At 55.9% G+C, this 14054-nt stretch overlaps 2 protein-coding genes across 4 annotated transcripts; one reads left to right on the top strand and one right to left on the bottom strand.

Moving 5' to 3' along the window:
• Positions 1–963: 963 nt before the first annotated feature.
• On the bottom strand, positions 964–6211 carry SIRT3 (sirtuin 3). Of its 3 annotated transcripts, none has more exons than XM_053944498.1 (8): positions 6116–6211; positions 5845–5950; positions 4426–4617; positions 3910–4142; positions 3692–3792; positions 3281–3442; positions 2749–2958; positions 964–1472 (listed from the first exon to the last, which is right to left on the bottom strand). In XM_053944498.1, the coding sequence occupies exons 3-8, from the start codon at positions 4470–4472 to the stop codon at positions 1452–1454; spliced, it is 774 nt and encodes a 257-aa protein (XP_053800473.1). In that variant the 5' UTR covers positions 4473–4617; positions 5845–5950; positions 6116–6211; the 3' UTR covers positions 964–1451. The 3 variants fall into 3 exon arrangements, with proteins under 3 accessions (XP_053800473.1, XP_053800471.1, XP_053800472.1); XM_053944496.1 differs by lacking the exon at positions 6116–6211 and adding an exon at positions 6021–6103; XM_053944497.1 differs by lacking the exons at positions 3281–3442; positions 6116–6211 and adding an exon at positions 6021–6103.
• A 74-nt stretch (positions 6212–6285) lies between these two features.
• PSMD13 (proteasome 26S subunit, non-ATPase 13) lies at positions 6286–13379 on the top strand. Its single transcript, XM_053945934.1, has 13 exons — positions 6286–6501; positions 6766–6844; positions 7462–7496; positions 7573–7628; positions 7979–8022; positions 8220–8306; positions 8851–9022; positions 9528–9607; positions 9691–9816; positions 10310–10372; positions 11064–11144; positions 11827–11943; positions 12675–13379. The coding sequence occupies exons 1-13, from the start codon at positions 6407–6409 to the stop codon at positions 12768–12770; spliced, it is 1131 nt and encodes a 376-aa protein (XP_053801909.1). The 5' UTR covers positions 6286–6406; the 3' UTR covers positions 12771–13379.
• The last annotated feature ends 675 nt before the right edge of the window (positions 13380–14054 follow it).

Genomic DNA, 14054 nt, shown 5'->3' with positions numbered 1-14054 from the left:
AGTCTGGAGAAAAGGAGGCTCAGGGGGACCCTCTGCCTCTCCACAACTCCCTGACAGGAGGGTGCAGCTCCCAGGGAGCAAGGGATGGGACAAGAGGAAACAGCCTCAGGCTCTGCCACGGGTGATTCGGATTCAACATCAGTAAGAATTTCCTCATGGAAAGGGCTGTCAGGCATTGGAAAGGGCTGCCCAGGGAGGTGGTGGAGTTCCTATCCCTGGAGGTGTCCAGGGAAGGCCTGGATGTGGCACTCAGTACTCTGGGCTGGTGACAAGGTGGGGATCAGTCACAGGTTGGACTCGATGATTTTGGAGGTCTCTCCCAACCTGGATGATTCTGTTTCTGTTTAGTTCCTGACTGACCCCCAAGTGCCATTCCAGGCTGCTGGGCTGGGGACAGCCCTGCTGTGTCACACTGTGAGATTTTAGGCCAAATGCATTTTCTCTTTTTAAACTAGCAAACCCCCCCATCCCCTCCAGCCCTTCTGTGTGCAGACACAGACCCTGATCCCTTCCCAGCTGTTGAAGCTTTTCCAAGCTTTATGTGCAGAAGGAAAAGGGGGGTTTGGTGTTTTTAATGCAGCTGCTTTTGATACTGTTTCAATTTTCCAGAGTGCTTTAATCCCTAAGAACAGCTGCCAGGCCTGGCCTGGAATGCCCTGGAGCAGGGGCTGAACTTGGCACTAGGTGTTTTGGGAGGAGGTGTTCATAGAATCATGGAGCTCTGTTTTGGGGGGCAGCAGGGCACTAAGTCCCCACCATTTCCAGTGTGGATGTGCCACAAGGCTCTGCATTGTGTTGTGGGACAGAGCAGGACGTGGCTGCCACCCTGTGACACTGCCACCCCCCAGAATGGCATCTACAGCAGGGAAAGGCACTTGTGTGAAGGGGAAAAATGTACTAAAAAGGAGGTGGAAAAAGCAGTGGTGGGGACAGAAGGTGTGACTTTAGAGAAAACCCCTCAGGTGACATCCAGAAATGAATTGTCTCTTTATTATTAAATAATTAACACTCCAGTGATTCAAAAATTCCCCAGCAGCTTGAGCTGGAATGGGGGGCAGCTCCCCCCCCACCCCTGGCTTGTCCCCTGATTAGCAGAGATTTTATGGAAGACTAAACACAGCCTGCAGCAGCTGAGGATCATGGCCAAGGGAACAGTGGCTGGGGAGGAGCTGTGACAAGAACTGGATGCTCAGCGGGTGGAAGTTGGAAAACACTCTCCAGTCTGTCCTGGCCTGACCTTCATGGCATTCCAGCTCCTGCTCCACGGAACCAGTGCCTCTGAGGGGCTCTGGGATGGATGGCTTGGAAGGAAGGAGATCCAAACAGCCACTTACAGACACAGAGCTCGTTGGATGTGCTGGCACAAGCCCCCAGGCCCTCGGACACTTGCTGGTGACACTCATGGCTGGACATCCTCAAGTGATGTGCTGAGGGGTGACAGGAGCACCCTCCTACTTGTCCTTGGCATCCAGCTGGAAACAGAGACCACAGTTCTTGCCAGGGAGCATCCAACATTCCAGCCCCAGCACCATCCCCACAGAATCCTGGAATCCCAGGATGGTTTGGCTTGGAAGGGAACTTAAAGCTCATCCAGTCCCACTCCTGGCCATGGACAGGGACACTTTCCACTAGTCCAGGTTGCTCCAAGCAACTGGTTTCCCCCCATCACAGTTGCACCAGCTTTATCCCTCAGGGACTCAGAGCAGCACAAACATCAAGCCAAGGGCTGGCTGGTCCCCAAAATGTTGGTACTGAAAAATCAAAAACCTAGCGAAAGGATTAAGAATTCCTACTCATTCCTGCTGCATAATCTGGGGGAAGTAAGAACAATCTGGATGTTACAATTGGAATATTGAAGCCAGATTTTATGAAGTCACGTTTGGACAATGTATGCCTAAAAAATACAGCTGTGTTTGATGTCAAATGTGGAAAAACCTCCCAGTGGTCTAAAGGAATGTAGTAATTAACATCAGCACTGAGCTCCAAGTAATTACAAACTTGTTCCCCTGCAATTTCTCACTCTTTGAAGATCCCAGAGGGTTGGAGATGTGAGAATGGTGGGGAAAAAAGTCAATTTAAGGATTCATCACTGCCAAATGGAGCAGGAACCCCACTCCCTGTCTGGCCACGGCAGCACTGGTTGGGTCTCAGCACACCTGGAGCCTCCCTTCCCTCTCTCTACTGCTTATTGCTCCAGAGGAACCTCTGGAAGTGGAAGCACAGCCATGAAGGGACTGTAGGGGCGAGAGTTTCCAGCCCCTCACAGCCACGGGAAGTGCTCCCTGTGGAACATCCCAGTTCTGTGTTGAGGCTCTGCTGCTTCACAGCCCAGCACTGCTGGCTAAGAGCATTTCCTGTCTGGTTACTCCCACCCCCTGGCATCTGCACCTGCAGCTACAGCTACAGGGTTTGCCTGAGAACCAATCACACACCAGGTGATGTAACTGGAAGCTTTTCAGTCCCTGAGAGGGTCACTGCTTTCAGCCCAAATCCTGTCCTTTTCCATGTTCCTAACTTGCCTGGGACTGGCAGATCCATGTCTTCCCACAGACATAGTCACAGCGCTCTGCCCTGGCACACTGGTTGTCTGGTTGTGAAACAGCACTCAGGTTTGGGTTGGAATGGGGTTTTTTTTGCACTTTTCTCTGCAATGTGACCCCAGCAAGCACAAACCCGCTCCCGTGCATAACTCCAGCACAGGGAACGCAGGGGCTGAGGGGGGAGCTGGGGGTCTGAGCCTCTTCCCACCTTCTCTTTCTCCTTCTGGATCAGTGTTTGCATCTCATCGTTCCAGCCCAGCAGCTCCACCAGCTTCTCGACGCCGCCGACCACGTCCCCGAGCTGGGCCACGTCGTTGTGGCGCTGCTGCCACGCGAAGGGGCCCACGAGCTCCCGGTTGATGAGCACCCGGGGCACGGAGCTGCGCACGGCTCCGGCCAGGCTGGCAAAGGGCTCCACCTGAGGGGGGAACCCAGGGGGCACAGGGACAGTCACCCTGCCAGGGGCACCAGTTCCCGGCACTCTCGGCTTGGAACCACTCAGCCACCCCTGCTCTGAACTGGTCACAGTGTCACCAGTTACCTGGTGGCTTTTCCTCAGCTCTCCAGGTGCCCAACTGGTTTCCAGAGGGTCTCTCAGAGCACATCCACCCTATTTCTTACTCTCCACCTCAAATTTCACCTCCCTAACCCATTTTCTCGCATTCTCTAAGTCCTCTCTCCCCTCTGGAGTCCCTGTTTTCCATGTGAGTTTTTCCCAGGGGTTTCCCTTATTCCCAGACCTCCAGGGATGTCCCGATGACGAAGAGCAGGTCTGCCATGGGGAAGTCAGTGAGGTGCAGGAGGAAGCGCTGTGGGAGCTGCTCGCCGAAGAACACGATGTCAGGCTTGACAACTCCGGTGCAGACAGGGCAACGAGGGATCCTGTCCCCCATGACATCTCCCTGAAGGGAGAGACCCCAAAACTGCCTGTCACAGGGACCCTGTCCCCCTGAAAGGAGAGGCCCCAAACCTGCCTGTCACAGGGGTTCAGAATCACTACATGTCCTCAGAGCAATGCCCAACCCCAAACCTGGTCCCCTCCATAAACCTCTTGTCCCCAAGGGCAAAAGAACAGGTTTGGACCTGTCATTGCTGTAATAATTAATGCCTCCTTGTGTTAATTGTGTTGATGCCCGGCTGGGCCCACTCACCCTGAAGTCCTCTCCGGGGAAGTTCCTCTGACACACTGTACAGGTGGCAGTGGCAAAGGTGCCATGGGCTTCCACCAGCCTGTCAGGAGGAATCCCAGCCGCTGCAATACAGAGTGTGGGAAAGGACTGAGCCAGAGCCTCCCTGTGTGCATCTCCCCAGTCCTGCTTCTTCCCTCAACTCCTGGTGCTGCTGCTGGAGATGGGAAGAGGGAGCTCACCTCTCTCCAGCCCGTCGATGTTCTGGGTGTAGAGGCGCAGGAGCAGCCCCTTGTCGTGCAGCAGCCGCAGGAAATAGTGGGCGGAATTGGGGCGGTAGTTGCCGGGATAGAGCTCCTTGGCCAGGGTGAAGAAGGGCTTGGGGTTAACGAAGAAATACCCGAGCTCAAAGATGGCCTCGGGGTAGGGGATGTCGTACTGCTCCAGGTTGCTGTACAGGCCGCTCCCGGGGGACCTGCGGGGACAGGGGGAAGCTGAGAGGGGCTGCAGTGGGACCTGGGCTGGAGACAGAATCCCAGGATCAATGAGGTTGGAAGAGACCTCCAAGACCATCAACCTGTCCAGCCTGTGATGCATCATCACCTTGTCAACAACAGCACTGAGTGTCCAGTCGTTCCTCGGACACCTCCAGGGATGGTGACTCCAGCACCTCCCTGGGCAGCCCCATCCAATGTTTAATCACCCTTTCCATGGACAAGAACTCAGCCCTCCAAGGACACAGAGGATGGAAGCATCACCTGAAGTCCGGGATGCCGCTGGGCGTGCTGATCCCGGCACCGGCCATCACCACCACGCGCCGACATTCCTTCTTCCGGAGCAGCTTGGCCACGTCCTTCAAGGTGAGCTTCTGCTTCCCCTCATCACCTCCCCACCTGCCCAAAATGGCTTTGGCAGCTGTGCTCAGACAGAAGGGCCTGGAGCCTTGGATCCTGCTCAGCACAGGGGGAAGCACAGCACTGAGAGAACTGACAGTGACTTTGGTTCAGGGGGGGAAAATCACCCAAAAATTCCACAGAAAGCTCTTCTCTGGGCAGGATTGTGCTCGGGCTTCACTAGGAGAAAGCTTGGCTGTTAGTCCAACCCAAACTCTGGAGCAGACATGTCCCTCAGCAATTCCTGATGTGGATCTAAAATACCAAATCACCAGTATTCCTGTGAGGGGGTATTTTTGGACAGGGATGGACACAAGACTGGACCCAATGGGAATCACCAGTCTCAGTGTTGATTTACACTCCTCTGGGATCCAGGAGACCCTGCTGTGTCCTGAGTTCAACAAGTTTCTCTCAGGGTGATGTGTCACCCTGCCCAGGTGAGCACACTGTCGCGTCCCTGTTCCTCCCTTGGTCTCTGTGTGTCCTTGTCCAAAGGAATCACAGCCCTGTGCCCAGCTGGGCTGGGAACAGCCATTATCATCTGGGAGCAGTCATTAGCAGTTCGGGAACAGTCATTATCAGCAGGGAACAGCTTCTCCCAGAAAATTAGTGCTGCTGGAGCAGGGCATTGTGCACAGTCCAGACGAGGCATGGGGAGAGCCAGGAGAGCTTGGCAAGCCCGAGGAGCAAGGACAGAGCTGGAAGTGTTTCCAGGCCTCAGAGTGGTCAGCTCTGCCTTCCTTGGGATGTGACAGTTCCTTTGCAGGGACATGACATTGCTTGCCCAGGGATGCAACACTGCTCTGGCTTAGCCTGCTGTCACAGGGACGTGGCTCTGCCTTCCAAGGGATGTAACACGGCTTCCCTGGGATGTGTGACACTGACTTCCTAGGGAGGTGTCCTTGCTCTGCCTTTCCCTGCTGTCACAGAGATGTGGCTCTGCTTTCCCAGGGATGTGACCCTGCCTTACCCTGCTGCCAGAGGGATGTGACAGTGCCTTCCCAGGGACGTGACACCGCACTGCCTTTCCCTGCCGTCACAAGGATACGGCTCTGCCCTGTCAGACCGGGTTCCCGGGGAGCTGGACTCACAGTCTTGGAAAAACACTGAGCTTTTCCCTGCTCTCCGGGCTCCCAGGCCAGCCCCGGCTCCCAGAGCACTGTCCCTGCTTAGACGGGGACGGGACATCCTCCATCACGGGAGCACATCCCATCCCAGCACCGATTCCCATGCTCCCCTTCCCACAGGGATGCTCCAGCCCCCAGCCGGGCATTCCCCACCTACCTCCCGGCTCCGCCGCCGGCCAGCCCCTTGCCGTCCCCGCCGCCCCGGGCGGCCCGTGCCGCGCTGCCGCCATGGCAGGGCCCGCGCTCCCACAGGCTCCTCCAGGCTGCAAGAGAGCAGAGCGGTGCTGGGGGCGGCCCGGGGGTCCCGGGGCTCCCGCCGCCCCCGGCGCTCACCGGCCGCCAGCAGCGCCCGCGCCCCGCGCTCCATCGCCGCTACCGCACTGCCGCGAGCGCGCGCGCCCGCGCTCCCGCCACCCGCCGCCGCTCACCCCGCCCGGGGTCGGTCCGGCGGTGCGGGCGCGGGGAGAGGCGGCGGGGGAAGGCCCGGGGGTTGGCGGCGCGGCGGCGTTGCCGCGGCGACCGCGGGGCGCGGCGGGACCGGCGCGAAGCGAGTGCGCGGCGGCGGCGGGCGCGGGGCGTTACGGTACCCGGCGTGCCCCGCGCGGCCGGAAGTGAGTGCGCACGGCGGGGACGGCGCGGCCTCCTCGCTCCGGTCCCGTCCGGCCCCGTCCCGGTCCCGGCCCCGGTCCCGGCTCCGTCCGGGCCCCGCCGCCGCCGCCATGAAGGACGTGCCGGGCTTCCTGCAGCAGAGCCAGAGCGCGGGGCCGGGCCAGGCCGCCGTGTGGCACCGCCTCGAGGAGCTCTACAACAAGAAGTGAGCGGGGACGGGGTGCGGGGGGATCGCCCGCCCCGGGTCCCGGAGCCCAGCGCGGCCGGGCCCGCCCGGCTGAGGAGCCCGGCTGGGCCCGCATCCCGTTAGTCGCCCGGGAGGTGACTCGGCGGTGTTTGCCCCTGTCAGGGGGTCCCAGCCCCCCCGGGTCGCCCCCGCTCCGCGCCCTCGTCAGTCCCTGCTCGGCACGTCCCGGGCTGTGGCACGGTTTGGCGGCGTTGGGCTCACGGGGCTGTTCTGTGTCCCCAGGCTGTGGCACCAGCTCACTCTGCAGGTGCTGGACTTCGTGCAGGACCCCTGCTTCGCCCAGGGAGATGGGCTCATCAAGGTGAGCGGACTCTTCCCAGCTTTCCGGGCTTTTTGTACCAGGAAAAACTCAGCCTGCGGACTCTCTCTTTCCTAATTGTCTTGGAGGATTACTGACCTGGGTGGGCTCAGCTCCTGGGGTGTTTGCACTGGTGACAGTGTGGAAATTCCACTAAAGTTAAATGTCTTGGGTTCAGAATCTTCACGGTGATTCTTTACTTCACTTAGCTAAAATTTTTATGTTTAGAAGTTGCAGGGAGATTTTTTTTTTTCCATTCCATATTTTAGCAAGAGGTTTGCAAGTGCGGGATGGGTGTTCACTGGAAGAAGCCTATCGGGATACAATTAAATAAAAAGAGCAGTTCTGGGTTCTGAACAGTGCTGGAATTTCTGTATGGGATGCCCTATTTTCTGGAAAAAATCATAGGATTTAGGGATTTGAATGGTGTGGGTTGGAAGAGACCTCGAGGATCATGTTCCACCCTCCCTGGAAGGGACACTTGCCACTAGCCCAGGGCTCAGAGCCCTGTCCAGCAGTTCCAGGGATGTTCAAATGAGCTGGAATAGAGAGGAAACATGGTGAGGAGCTCTGAACCGGGGTGTCCTTTGCCATGAGCGTCCCTGTCCTTGTCCCTGCAGCTCTACGAGAACTTCATCAGCGAGTTTGAGCACAGGTGAGTTACTGGGAGGGCTTGGGGGTCACCTGGGGGGCTTGGGGGACCCGTGCTGACTCTGAGCTGCTCCCTGCAGGGTGAACCCCCTGTCCCTGGTGGAGATTATCCTGCACGTGGTGCGGCAGATGACAGGTGCGTGTCCTCCCCTCTTCCCTGTCCTGTTGTGACCCCCTGGAACGTGGCCAGGGATGGGTCAGTCTTGGATGGGAAGTTGTTGTGATTCTGCTGCCTCGGGAAGGGAAAGTGCTGGCTTACAAAGCTTAAGGTATTGTTGATTCCTGGGGTAGGAAGTCCACAGCTTCCCTGGAGAGGTGGTTGGTGAGGAAAAGCCCAGCTTACCTGGCAGCAGCTGCTGCAGGCTGAGGGTTCACCGTGGAAAACCCATATTCCAGCCATCAGGAATCCTGTCAGAGGTGGCTTGGTAGGCGAGATTTAACTCCATGAGAGCTGCTCATTTAAATCTGTTTTTTCCTCTACTCCAGATCCCAATGTGGCCCTGACTTTTCTGGAGAAGACCCGGGAAAAGGTATGTTGGAAGTTGCTCTTGGTCAGTTTTGCCTCTGAGCGGGCCAAGAGTCACTGGCATGTGTGTCACCTGTGCTGGAGAGCAGCACCTTTCCACGGGGATTTGAATGCAGGAATATGGTCACAAGTGGCATTTGTCCAGCCCCTGGAGCACACCTGGCTGCAGGTGACACTGAACAGGTCCCTTTGTCCCTGCAGGTGAAGAGCAGCGACGAGGCCGTGATCCTGTGCAAAACAGCCATCGGGGCCCTCAAGCTCAACATCGGGGACCTGCAGGTCACCAAGGTGAGGGGTGGCCTGGGATGGGGAGTTTTGGGGTGCTGTGACATTCCTTGGTTATTCCAGCACCCAGCCCTGAGGAGCCTTTGAGCTTGCCAGGATGTGGGAGCTGCTCATGGTGACCTGTGGTGTTGTTGCCTGAGTGAAGCACGTGGGGTTTGTCATCCTAGGCTGGTTTTAAAACCATCTATTAAACCCAAAATTTTTTCAGGCAGGGCAGTTTTGGTTCTCTTAGAGCAAATGCAGAGGGATGGGTTTGGGTGATGGAATCCTGGAATGGTTTGAGTTGGAAGGGATCTTGAAGATCACCCAGTCATGGGCAGGGGCACCTTCCACTAGCCCAGGTTGCTCCACCCTGGCCTTGGACACTGCCAGGGATGGGGCAGCCACAGCTTCTCTGGGAAACCTGTGCCTGGGCCTCAGCACCCTCATAGGGAAGGGTGTGGGAGCGATGGTGGCTTTGCCCGGGATGTCACCGGGGATCCCTTGGGAAGGCTGCCATCCTCAGAGCTGGGAGTTGTAACAGCCAGGTCTTGTCCTTCCTTCCCAGGAGACCATCGAGGAGGTGGAGGAGATGCTGAACACCCTGCCCGGGGTGACATCAGTGCACAGCCGCTTCTACGACCTCTCCAGCAAGTACTACCAGACCGTGGGGAACCACGCCGCCTACTACAAGGATGCACTGCGCTTCCTGGGCTGCATCGAGGTCAAGGACCTGCCAGGTAACTCCTGTCCAGGGCAAATCCCACCTTCCATGTTCTGCTTCATCCCCCCCAACCCAAATAAGTGCCCTGGCTGAGGTTTTCCCTCCGTTTCATTTTGGCCGTGCTGTGGTGGATCTGAGGTCTGGCTGGACTGAGGAGTGACCCCTGAGGACCTGCTCCTGAGTTGTACTGGGAGGAAAAGGGGCAATGCCCCTGCCAGAAGGACAAGTTTGTTCCAATTCCCAAAAATCTTCACTCTAGATTCAAAAAGCAGCCCTTTTGTGCTGTGGTTACTGCAGGCTCCTGATTTCAGGCACCATGGGGGAAGATGAGGGCTGGGAATAGTTTAATGTAGGTGAGGGATGGCTTGATGGAGCTTAAAGTGGTGCTTTATCCAAATTATTTCTGGCTTGGGTTTTGTCGTCATCCCAATTATTTTTGGTTAGGGTGTTTTTTATCCGTAGTGGTTTTGGTTTGGGTATTTTTTGATCCAAATTATTTTTGTTTTGTTTTTTTCTTCCAGTATCAGAGCAGCAGGAGAGAGCCTTCACCCTGGGGCTGGCCGGGCTGCTGGGAGAAGGCGTCTACAACTTTGGGGAGCTGGTGAGTGCTGCCACATCCCTTCATCCCTGGAGCCCCAGGAGCTGGTTTTCCCCTGCTGACACCTTCCTGCCTGTCCCCTGCAGCTGATGCACCCCGTGCTGGAGTCCCTGCGCAGCACAGACCGGCAGTGGCTCATTGACACCCTCTTCGCCTTCAACAGCGGCAATGTGGAGACCTTCCAGGCCCTCAAGTCGGCCTGGGGGCAGCAGGTGAGGGCTCTGGGACTGCTGAAGGCCCAGGCTTGGGATTTCCACCTGACACTTGGAGTCTGTGGACTTCTTCTTAATCAGCTTTGTCTCATTCATGGCTCTGGAGCACTGGTACAACTCTGATCGGAGCCTAGGAGTGGTTATTCCATCTTGATACACATAATTAGTTTTCTTTTGGCCTCCCTCTGGAGTTCTTCCAGTGGAAAACAGTGGTTTTCCTTCCTGTTCTGGGAAGTGTGGGAGGAAACAGTGATGCTGGATGTTACCTGCACTGGCTACACCAGGAATCACTGGCATAGCAATGGATTTGTGAGTTCACTGGCACTTGGACTGTTTTCTGGAGCCATTCCTGGCTGGTGGGTGGGCTGTGGTGACTTCCTTCCTCCTAAATTAACCCTCCCAGGGATTTATTCCTGTATGTAAAGCTGTTCTGCCCCAGGATGGGGAGAAAATGTAATCCTGACCTGATTTGGTGCCTTTTTCCCCCTCACAGCCCGACCTGGCTGCAAACGAAGCGCTCCTGCTGCAGAAGATCCAGCTGTTGTGTCTCATGGAGGTGAGTTGGGATGTGCTCAGTGTGTCTGGTCACTCACCTGCAGGAACTCCTGGATACAGGAATTTCAGTGTGGATTTGACCTGTAGATGGAGCCACAGGCAGGTGCCATGAGGGAAAACACCTCGTGCTGGGCTGCTTGTCCCTAGGTCCAGAGGGGCTCTTGGGTGGAGTGCCACGACGCGGGGAAGTGGCTTCTCTGACAGAAGGTGGGATATTGGGAAGAATATCTTCCCTCTGGGGGTGGTGAGGCCCTGGCACAGGCTGGCCAGAGAAGCTGTGACTATCCCATCCCTGGAAGTGTCCAAGACCAGGCTGGACAGGGCTTGGAGGAGCCTGGGGTAGTGAAAGATGTTCATTCTGTGATATGGAAGAGGGGGAGAGCAATCCTTCAGGGATGGTGTCTGCAGTATGTTCCAGGCCAAAAGAAGACTTTAGAACACAGTTCAACATCTTTGTTTCCCAAGGACTGAGGGTCCTTTCCCTGATGGATAATCTGAAACAGTCCCTTCCTGTCACTGAAAGGCTCTGTTTTCACCATACCCGTTGTTTGACTTATTTTGATTAAGTATGAGGAATGCAGTTGCCTGTGCAGAGTGAGACTGGGCAGAGCAGCTTGGGGGAGGCTCTGTGAGCTGTGGGAATCCCTGAAACCCTGTGGGGGTTGTTTTTTTGGTTTGTTCCCTGGATCCAGATGACTTTCACCCGCCCAGCCAACCACCGCCAGCTCACCTTCGAGGAGATTGCCAAGAGTGCCAAAGTCACCGTCAATGAGGTGAGTTTGGGGTTAGACACCCTTGGTAATATCCAGGTTCTGGAGCTCTGAGAGTGCCTGGATAGACCTGAACCACACAGAATCCCAGAATCATTTAGGCTGGAAAAAAGCTCCGAGATCATCGAGTCCAACCTGTGCCCAAATGAGCCACATCCAGTCATTCCTTTGACACCTCTAGGGATGGGGACTTCAACACCTCCCAGGGTAGCCCCTTCCAATGTCTGACAGCCCTTCCCATGAAGAAACTCTTCCTGATTTTCCACCTGAACCTCCCCTGGTGCATCTTGAGGCTGTTTCCTCTTGTCCTGTTACTTGGTCCCTGGGAGAAGAGACCAACTCCCACCTGCTGCTTGGGGACAGTTGGGCTCTTTTGGCTTTTTCCAATTGCCTTGTTCTTCCTTGGATTTCAGAGAAAAGAAAATTAACTATACTTTTTTTTTTTTAGGGGAAAAAGAACTAAAAAATCCCTAAAATTCAGTTTTAGGGAAAAGTTTTAGGGAGAAAAACTCCTCTTTGCCGAGGTGCTGAGTCTCAAGGCAGTTCTGTCACCTGAAAGGGGACAGCTGTGAGAGCTGCTGCCCTGGATTCTGAGGGGCTCTCACGTGAAGATGCCAAGTTTTATTCATCTCAAGGGGAAAATGGGGTGATCTGGGTCATTTCCCAGGACTCTCTGTGTCCCCAGGTGGAGCTGCTGGTGATGAAGGCTCTCTCAGTGGGGCTGGTGAAGGGCAGCATCGACGAGGTGGACAAGAGGGTGCACATGACATGGGTGCAGCCACGGGTGCTGGACCTGCAGCAGGTAATGGCCACCAGCTCCAGATGGGCCAGGGAGAGGTGACCTGGGAGTGACACCAGAGCCAGGATTAGTCATGGCTTGGGAATGAGCCTCCTTGGGGGCTTGGCTTTGCCCCCGGGGTGTTTAACCCAGAAACCTTCCAGGACGTGGGACAGGACAGGGCTGGCATGTCCCTTGTGAAAGCCACACAAGCATCATGGAACACAGAAGCCATGGCTGTGTTTTCCAGAAGAATCCAGGCCTCATTCCTAAATGCATGAAACAACCTCTGGGAGTTTCAGGGATGTAGGAGGCACATTCCTCTTAGGAAGAGAGAAGTCCAAGATACAGTGGAGCTATTGAGCTTCTCAAGTTCATCCTTGTAACACTTAAGGAGACTGTGCAGGGTGTCTTTACCTTCAAACCCAAAAATCAGTGCCTGGAATTCCAGCTGCAGACAATTCCTTTGGTGCATTTCAGTTTAGCCCAGCTGGTAGAAGCTGTTAATCCCAGAGTCTCAGGATGGTTTGGGTTGGGAGGGACCTTAAAGCCCATCCGTGGGCAGGGACACCTTCCACTAGAGCAGGTTGTTCCAAGCCCCATCCAACCTGGCCTGAAACACTTCCAGGGATGGGGCATCTCCCTGTCTCAGTGTGTGGGGCTCTGAGGGATGGTGTGAACTCTCAGGTGTGAGAAGGAGCCTGTGGGCATTCCCAGGAGCTGAGGCACTCTGTCCCTGTGGCCTTGCCTTGCAGATCAAGGGGATGAAGGATCGCCTGGAGTTCTGGTGCACGGACGTGCGGAGCATGGAGATGCTGGTGGAGCACCAAGCCCACGACATCCTGACATAGAGGAGAGAGTGATTCCTGCTGCTCCTGAGGCTGGCAGCACTCAGAGCACTGACTGTACTGAATCCATGGAGGGGTGGGTGGGCAGAGCAGGAGCAGGAGCAGCCTGGGATGTGGCGAGCAGGAGGACGAGGACGTGGCCTTTGGCTGTGTGACCCTTTGGTGCTCGAGCCAAGCTTTCCCTCTGCTGGCACGAGTGACTCTGATCCCTGATTCCAGAGCTCTGTCCTGGGGGGATGGATCACTCCTGATCCCTCCTGCCTCCAGCTGCTGCAGGAGGGTGGGATCCTAGTGCAGGATCCAAGGGGTCTTGGCCTTAGGGGACACAGCCTGTCCTGCTGCCCTCTCCCCCTGCCCCTGCAGCAGCCTGAGGCAGCATTCCCCAAATCTTCTTCCCCAAATCCTCTTCCTCCCCATAGCCCTGCTTCCCTCTGCCCCTCCTCATCTGCAGCAGAGGGAGTGTTTGCTCCATCCAAGGGTTTTCCCGGGATTCCTGGTTAGTGGGTGTGTGCGTACACTTGAGGGGGTGGGTGTCTTTCACCAATGCTTTGTGCTCAGGTGAGGTGCAGTGGCATTGCCAGAATAAACGTCTCTGCCTTCCCTTTTTGGGAATTCTGTGTCATCTCCGTCCCTGGCAGCTGAGCTGCTGATGATTCCTTTAAAAGTGTGTTTCCATGGTCAGGCCTTGCCACTCCTGTCATTCAGGAGCTTTCCTCACCAGTTTGGTTCTCTGATGTCATTAGCAAATGGCACTGCTGGGATTTTTGTACTTTTCCTGCTTTTTCTGCCTTGACTGAGGGTGTTAATCCAGCAAGAGAAAGAAGGTAGCATGTGGCTGATGCCAGACTGTTGCAGAGATGCCTCACACAAGGGAGACAAACTTTGGAAAACAGGACAAAATGGAATTGCTGGAGTCTGTACCTGCTCGCCCTCCTCCTGGTGCTCTCCAGGCCCTTCTGGCTGAAATTCCCTCCTGGATGGGGGTGGTTCAGTGGCCAGTGCCTGCCTCTTCCCTGCCCAGCCACTTGATTTGACTTGCCCAGTTCTTGCTGGATCCTGTTTTCCAAGGCTTGCTCCTGGTGCCACTTTTACTGACTTCAGGAGAGCGTGTGGAAGAAGTAGGTGTTCCAATCAGGAATATATTCCCTTTATTTCATAGCTGCAGACAGGTGAAGGCTTAAAGGAGCACAGTCTCCTTCCCAGTGCCATGTCAGATCTCATCCTCATTCCCAGGGCTGTCACTACACCTTAGGGAGCACCTTAGGGAACAAAGGAAACTCCACTGGA

Source organism: Vidua chalybeata, chromosome 6 (genome assembly GCF_026979565.1).
Source record: "Vidua chalybeata isolate OUT-0048 chromosome 6, bVidCha1 merged haplotype, whole genome shotgun sequence".
In the NCBI taxonomy this organism is placed as follows: domain Eukaryota; kingdom Metazoa; phylum Chordata; class Aves; order Passeriformes; family Viduidae; genus Vidua; species Vidua chalybeata.
Note: the sequence above shows the minus strand (reverse complement) of the source record. Positions and strands in the feature narration are given on the sequence as shown.

What these genes read in the sequence shown, in the direction of transcription:
- PSMD13 (XM_053945934.1), top strand. Translation starts at nt 6,407, where the DNA reads ATGAAGGACGTGCCGGGCTTCCTGCAGCAGAGCCAGAGCGCGGGGCCG. An exon ending in TGGAGAAGACCCGGGAAAAG is followed by an intron (nt 8,023 to 8,219) that starts GTATGTTGGAAG and finishes TTGTCCCTGCAG; the next exon opens with GTGAAGAGCAGCGACGAGGC. An exon ending in TCTACAACTTTGGGGAGCTG is followed by an intron (nt 9,608 to 9,690) that starts GTGAGTGCTGCC and finishes TGTCCCCTGCAG; the next exon opens with CTGATGCACCCCGTGCTGGA.
- SIRT3 (XM_053944496.1), bottom strand. Translation starts at nt 6,054, where the DNA reads ATGGAGCGCGGGGCGCGGGCGCTGCTGGCGGCCG. An exon ending in CATCGACGGGCTGGAGAGAG is followed by an intron (nt 3,793 to 3,909) that starts GTGAGCTCCCTC and finishes TCTGTATTGCAG; the next exon opens with CGGCTGGGATTCCTCCTGAC. An exon ending in TCCCCGGAGAGGACTTCAGG is followed by an intron (nt 3,443 to 3,691) that starts GTGAGTGGGCCC and finishes CTCTCCCTTCAG; the next exon opens with GGAGATGTCATGGGGGACAG.